This window comes from Engraulis encrasicolus, chromosome 4 (genome assembly GCF_034702125.1).
Source record: "Engraulis encrasicolus isolate BLACKSEA-1 chromosome 4, IST_EnEncr_1.0, whole genome shotgun sequence".
NCBI classification, from domain to species: domain Eukaryota; kingdom Metazoa; phylum Chordata; class Actinopteri; order Clupeiformes; family Engraulidae; genus Engraulis; species Engraulis encrasicolus.
In genome coordinates this window covers 46,389,203-46,396,702 of record NC_085860.1, presented here as the reverse complement: position 1 = coordinate 46,396,702, position 7,500 = coordinate 46,389,203, and the positions used below count along the sequence as shown (strand labels likewise).

The 7,500-nt window shown below is 45.3% G+C and overlaps 1 protein-coding gene across 1 annotated transcript in view; it reads left to right on the top strand.

Moving 5' to 3' along the window:
- LOC134447842 (FERM domain-containing protein 5) overlaps positions 1–7,500 on the top strand; it is a 250,370-nt gene that overhangs the window by 212,002 nt on the left and 30,868 nt on the right. The window contains exons 9-10 of the mRNA XM_063197516.1: positions 1,083–1,146; positions 3,255–3,346. Coding sequence (XP_063053586.1) covers positions 1,083–1,146; positions 3,255–3,346 — 156 coding nt within the window. The remainder of the gene's footprint in view (positions 1–1,082; positions 1,147–3,254; positions 3,347–7,500) is intronic.

Genomic DNA, 7,500 nt, shown 5'->3' with positions numbered 1-7,500 from the left:
GACTGCAACAACTTGATCAGCCTTCAAATCAATACACAGATCATGGATTCTTCCAAGTACCACCAGAGATGTCTCAAGTACCACCAGTGGTACACGTACCACAGTTTGAGCACAATCTATCTATACCTCTCCATGCGTCTCTTGCTATACTCCCTCCATCTTCTTGATCTCACCTGCCCCTCTCTACCTCCAACTCTCTCTCTCCTCTCCCTCATCACTTCCTCCCTCACTCTTTTCCAGTGGTGTAGTCTACTTTTTTATAGTGGGTATACTGTATATTTGAGCATTTTTTGAAGTGGGTATACTGTATATATTTGTGCTATTCAAAACAATGGATCAATCAATTTTAAGTGGGTATACTGAAATCCCTGAAATTTAGAAGTGGGTCTACTCCGTATACCCCCGTTCTACGTAGACTACACCACTGCTCTTTTCTGCCCTCCATATTCCCCCCTGTTATTCCTCTCGCCATCCCTCCTTTTTATGCTCCCCACCCCCTATCTACCTCCATCTCTCTCTACCCTCCTCCATTCATTCCCCTCTCTTCTCTTCTCTTCTCTTCTCTTCTCTTCTCTTCTCTTCTCTTCTCTTCTCTTCTCTTCTCTTCTCTTCTCTTCTCTTCTCTTTTCTTCTCTTCTCTTCTCTTCTCTTCTAGTCTCCTCCCCTCTCCTGCCCTCGCCTTGCCTCTCCTGTCCTGTCCTGTCCTGTCCTCTCCTCTCCTCTCTTTTCCTCTCCCCTGATGCGTCTCGTGCCGAGAGGAGAAGTTCTTTGGCGAAATATTGTATGTTATGAACTGATGGTGAAATCCAATAAGTGAGTGCTAAATCTCAACCTCTTCTCTCCTCTCCTTTCCTCTCATCTCCTCTCCTCTCCTCTCCTCTCCTCTCCTCCCCTCCACTCCCCTCTCCTCTCTCCTCTCCTCTCCTCTCTCCTTTCCTCTCCTCTCCTCTCCTCTCCTCTCCTCTCCTCTCTCCTCTCCTCTCCTCTCCTCTCTCCTCTCCTCTCCTATCTTCTCCTCTCCTCTCCTCTCCTCTCTCTTCTCCACTCCCCTCTCTCCTCCCCTCTCTCCTCCCCTCCTACAGGAACGAGGTGACCAAGTTGAAGTTTGAGGGGAAGACGTTCCATATCTATGCGAGCCAGAAGGAGGTGAGCTGCATACATTATGCAGAAAGCGTCTCCGTGCCCCCAGAGGCGGCGGTGAGAACCAGCTCAGCCCCAACAGGCTACTTTCTACCCCTATTGTCCTGTACTGTACTGTACTGTACTGTGCACCTGTTTGTGTGCATGAGTAATGTGGGCATGTGCGTGTGTGTGTGTGTTTGTGAGTGTGTGCGGACGTGTGTGTGTGTGTGTGTGTGTGTGTATGTGTGTGTGTGTGTCTGCGTGTGTGCGTGTGTGTGTGTGTGTGTGTGTGTGTGTGTGTGTGTGTGTGCGTGCTTGTGCATGTGTGTGTGTGTGTGTGTGTGTGTGCGTGCGTGCCTGCGTGCGTGCCTGCTTGCGTGCCTGCGTGTGTGCATGCGTGACAGAGTGTGTGAGAGAGAGAGAGTGAGAGAAAGCGTCTCCATGCCCGAAGAGGAGGAAGCGAGAACTAGTTCAGCCCAGTGGCTACTTTTTACACCTACCTACTACCTACTGTACTGTATACGCTACTGGTGGTGGTGGTGGTGGTTGTGTGTGTGTGTGTGTGTGTGTGTGTGTGTGTGTGTGTGTGTGTGTGTGTAAATGAGTGATTGTGTGTGTGTGTGTGTGTGTGTGTGTGTGTGTGTGTGTGTGTGTGTGTGTGTGTGTGTGTGTGTGTGTGTGTGTGTGTGTGTGTGTGTGTGTGTGTGTGTGTGTGTGTAATGATGTGTAGTGATTGTGTTTATATGTTTGGTGCATCTGTGCCTGCGCCTGTGTGCAGGGCTGCTGACCGCTTTGGCTAGGGCTGGGACAAAGTTATCTAAAAGGCCCTCCACACAATACAGTACATCATGTGTCACGAACGTTGTGCCCGCGGGCGCCAGGTAGACCTCCAGGAGCCTCTGAGGTGCCCACCAAGGATGTTAATAAACAGTGACGACTACCAGATTTTAGTAGTCACAGTAGTCACAGTTAATGCTTTTCTTGATTTAAATATGAGATTATTTAATTCTTTACAAACTATAAACAAATTATCATTCAATAATAGTGTGATTTGAGAATGATGCCAAGACATCAGTAGAGGATTTTGAACAAAAGTAGCCCTCGGGTAGCCCTCAGTAGCTCTCGGGTAGCCCTTGGTAGCCCTCAGACCTAGAAAGGTTGGAGACCCCTGCAGTACATACAAGGTAATGGGGGTCCAATTTGGAGCCCTCCTCTCCCTGGGCCTGGGAGAACCGACCCCTTTGTCCCCTCCTGACAGCTTCCCTGCCTGTGTGTATGCTTGTGTGTCATATGTGTGTGTGTCTGTGTGTGTGTGTGTGTGTGTGTGTGTGTGTGTGTGTGTGTGTGTGTGTGTGTGTGTGTGTGTGTGTGTGTGTGTGTGTGTGTGTGTGTGTGTGTGTGTGTGTGTGTGTGCATGTGGAATGTGCGTGTGCTTTGTGCATGTGTGTCTGCACTTATTTGCTTGGGTATCTGGATGTCGGTGTGTGAATATGCATTTCTATGTATGTACGTATATGAACCTGTAAGTGTGACGGTGCAGTATGAGTGTAGTGTGTGTTTGCTTGTGTGTCAAGTCAAGTGAAGTCAAGTCAGTTTTTATTGCCACTTTCTTCATATGCACAAGTCATACAAGGTAAAATGAAATTACGTTTCTCTCTCTATACCGTGCCAAGACATAGACATACACAGGACTGACCTTTTACAGACTGACATAAAATGCAAAACAGGACAGGTAACAGTGATGGACTGGTAACAATAAGTGATTAATAATAAATACAAATGAACATTTATTTAACATTGAACATTTAACATATGTTGACAAAAAGGTAGGATAAAAATAGAATGGAAGACATTACAATAATAAGACAATAATAATAGTTACAGTAGCAGTAACAGTAAAAAATGATGGTTATATACAAAAGTGGTAAGATTGGAGTAGCTGAATTGTAAGCAGCATGTTGAATTGTCTTATTGTTCAGGTGAGGCAGTGCAGGAAGGTGCAAAGGTGTACGGTATGTATGTTGGTATCCCTGCATGTGTGTCTTCTACGGTCGGCCCTGTGCCTCCCACCGCTGGTGTTGACAGTCATAGATGCAGATTTAGTTGTGTATATGCCTATATCCGTCCTACAGGAGAAAAAGATCATCCTCACCTACTTCGCTCCGACGCCAGAGGCCTGCAAGCACCTGTGGAAATGCGGAGTGGAAAACCAGGCCTTCTACAAGTGAGTACGCTACAACCAGAACTTTACCTGAAGAAGGTCGGATGACCGAAACGTTGTATTAAAGTTTGTTGGTGGAATGGACAGTGTGCGGGATTTCTTTGCACCTGACTGACAACCCCGCTGGGATAACATCCTACGCACCTGCCCAACTACAGAGGTGTGCAAAAGCTTCTTAATTGAACTACGCTACAACCAGGCCTTAGAACCAGTTCCATGTCGTTGGTCCGACAGCCCTTTAGTCCGACATTCCATTTGGCCGACAATTGACGGATGAGTCATATCGGTCTTTAAACAGGCCTTCTGCAAGTGAGTACCAGGCTTTCTAAGAGTGAGTGTGAGAGCCAGGCCTTCTACACTACAAGTGAGTATGAGAACCAGGCCTTCTACAAGTAGGTACTTTCTGCAGCTGTTAGTGGAGACTTTGTGGCCTGGGGAGTTTGTGTTGGAATTGAGAAATCACATGTTAAAATCCCCCACCAAAAGGAAAAATGTGTTTAGGAAGTGAATAATCAGTGTTCTATCTCTAAACTGCAACTACTGAAACTGAAGGTAGCTTACAATGACTGTCTCGGTGTTCTCCTGAAGAAACCAAGGAGTAGTAGAGCAAGTGGGTTATTCTGCAAACTAGGTCTAGCTACTTTCACATGGCTCTGTTGAGAAATCTTACCAGTAAGTTCATGAGCAGGCATGACTGTGCAACAAATGAGCTTATTGCGCAATTAGCTGATCCTAGTCGTTACGTCGTAGCTCTGTAAGATCAACGCAGTCTCACCCCAAGTAGTCAATTTCTGACTACCTTGGACCAGACGGCAATTTTTGACGTCTTGGGTATTCCTTCCACGTCACATTTTGACTATGTGGCCTAACCCTAAACCTATTCCTAAACCTAACCTCAATGACGTTATGCTGCCACAAGGGGGCGCCTTTGAAGACATAGTCAAAATGTGACGTGGAAGGAATACCCAAGACGTCAAAAATTGCAGTCTTGGGGTGTCAAAAATTGAGTAGTCAAAAATTGACTACTTGGGGTGAGACTGTGTAGGTAAGATACATGTATACTATCTGGGGACACTGGTATGGGTGCCTTCATTAGCTTCCCTTTTTTATTCTATGTACAGTATATATGAATGTGTATTGTATTGTATTGATGATGTCTGACCTGGGCCTGTAATACATTTTATAATAATAATCTAACTCCCTTGATCCAGGCATCTTAGCCACACATTTCACCAGGATCACTGTCCTGGTTGCAAAATAACATCAGATTAGGGAGGCAGGTGTAATGTTGGACGCCAGAACTTCAAAGAGTAGTAGAGTAGAGTAGAGTAACTGTATTGATCCCAGGGGGAAATTCAGGTGTCCAGTAGCTTACATAAATACACAAATACACAAATGCCCACATGGAAATTTCAAGACACAAATAAGACAGGATTAGTCAGGGAGGGGAAAATAAAATAAAATAGTAAAAATAATAAATGTAAAAAAGGTAATTGTGCAAAATGTAAAAGTATCGGGATGCATCTGAGGCCCATCTGGTCATGCTGCTCTTCCTCTGTCTCCCTACCTCTCCGTCTTTGTCTGTCTGTTGCTCTCTTTCCCCCTGTCTATTTCCAACTGAAAAGGTTAACGTCTCTATCTGTCTCCTTCTCTACATGTCTCTCTCTTTTGCGCTCTCTCTCTCTCTCCCTCCCTCCCTCTCTCTCCTCTCATTCATGCTCTGTAGCCAGGATGAAGGCTCTGCTTTCTCTATGTCTGCCAGCATTGGCACATTGTCTTGGTTGTCTCTGTAAGCAACCCTATCTCCTTTGTTTCATCTTTCTTTCTCTCTCTCTCTCTCTCTCTCTCTCTCTCTCTCTCTCTCTTCTCTCTCTCTCTCTCTCTCTCTCTCTCTCTCTCTCTCTCTCTCTCTCTCTCTCTCTCTCTCTCTCTCTCTCACTCTCTCTCTCTCTCTCTCTCTCTCTCTCTCTCTCATTCCCATGGAGGCCAGATAGCACAGTAACAACGCTGCCCACCTACTCTAATGAATACCATGTCTAGGTAGCGGAGTATGCATGTGTGTGTGTGTGTGTCTCTCTCTCTCTCTCTCTCTCTCTGTCTCTGAGAGCTGCTTTTGTGGAGGAAAAAGACCTCAGCATGCGTTTAGGCTCCCGGGGCCACATAACAGAAACTTCCTAAGTCTGAAATCCTATCTTATCTTGAGATAGGAAGGGATTTAGGAATTTTGGTATAACAGAAGGAGGTTTCCTAACTTAACTTAGGAAGAAATCCTATCTTATCTTAAGATAGGAATAAAGCCATTCCAGAAGCATCCTAAGTTAGGAATATCTTAACTTAGGATGCCTAAGTTAGGAGACCATACACCCTGTCCTAAACTCAGGATACCCCTGTTACTGGTGCTTTTTTTTGCATTATGCACAATGTCAGCAACATGGGGCATCAAACCAAAACACCTAGAGCAGTGATGCCTGGGTTAATGGGGGCATTTTGTTTTCAAGAGAGAAAAAATGGCACTGGTACGGTTACCACAGTAGCTTCCCAACCAGGCAGGCTACAATTCCATAGTTGCCTGATGTAGGCCTAAATAATTTTACCATTTGAAGCCTGTCATTGTTCTATCCATGCAATAGCCTACCTTTATTTAGAAATTTAAAAAGAAAATAGTTTGAAAGCCAAACACATTTCCTATTAATAAGTGTAGCCTTTGAATTAGGCCTGCTTTGACCATGGGGTTTGCACATCAAAGATTTTGCAACGTCCAACAAAAAGGCAACTGACTTCACGTAGGCCTAGCCTACGTGCTGATGTTGTGACAGGCTGATGAGCACAATGTGCGCTCCCTCGCCAAAAGTCTCCTCTCAGGAGTTAAACAGGACAAGTTACAATGTCTAGGCCTACCAGGTCTACTGATGAATTTATAGACCACACAAAACTAATCAATTTGTCCTCACAAAGTTATGGGTGTAGATATTATGCTAAACAGGGTTTAGCATTTCTAGGCTGCGTAGCGTTGTTCAAAAGTTAGCCTATTTGATGAACCGATTCCTCTCTCTCCCTCGTCCTCTGTCAGTGCAGTCACACAGGCGCACCTTGCTCTCCCTCCCTCTTCCCATCTTCACGCTCTCATTCAAACTAAGAATGTTTCTATGATCAATAGAATGTCTTTAGTTCACTACACGGAGGCATCCCAGAATGATGACTGTTTTACACGCGTTGTTAAGGCTGACAGTCGATGTGACTTGTTTCGTCGCCCGTTTCATTGCTTTGAATAAGCTACTTGATGATGGGAATTTGCACATTGTTAAAACAGCATTCAGGCGGATTTGCGACGGGAACTGCTGAAACTGACAACACGGCTATGAGGAAACTTTTTAGGAGTCTTAGCTACAAATGTAGCCTACATGAATGATGGAAATGAACGCCCTCCTTTTATTCACTGTATTTTTTCGTCCGGCTATGCATTGCGTTCTCCGCCCAACACGTAGCCTAGGCTACAACTGGCTGCTCGCCGCTTCAAATGTGAAGTCGTTACATTCTATCAATCTCGTGCACATTCGAAATGGCAGAAACAGACACGACCAATCGAAAAAATCAATATGATAGAGGAGTTAGGAATTCCTAATTTAAGATAGGATGGGGGGGGGGGGCAAAAATAAGATAAGAAACGGCTAGGGACTTAGGAATTCGTTCTGTAATAGGAAGTTAGGATTTTTCCTATCTTACTGTTCCTATCTTAAGTTAGGATGAGCATTTAGGATTTTTTCTGTTATGTGGCCCCAGGCCCAGGACTGTGTTCGTGTGCGTGTGCATTCGTGCAAATATGGTGTGGGTGTGTGCGACTGCAGGGTGGGCGTCTGTCTGTGGCCTGTCAGTTAGTGAATGATGTGGGCAGAGAGTGGTGTGTGTGTGTGTGTGTGTGTGTGTGTGTGTGTGTGTGTGTGTGTGTGTGTGTGTGTGTGTGTTTTTGTGTCTGTGTGTGTTTGTGTGTGTTTTTGTGTCTGTGTGTGTTTGTGTGTGTTTTTTTGTGTGTGTGTGTGTGTGTGTGTGTGTGTGTGTGTGTGTGTGTGTGTGTGTGTGTGTGTGATTTCCCCGGGTCACCTCTTGAGATGAATGGACTGCACCCAACTGCAGACATGACTGACTGTGTGTGTGCGTGT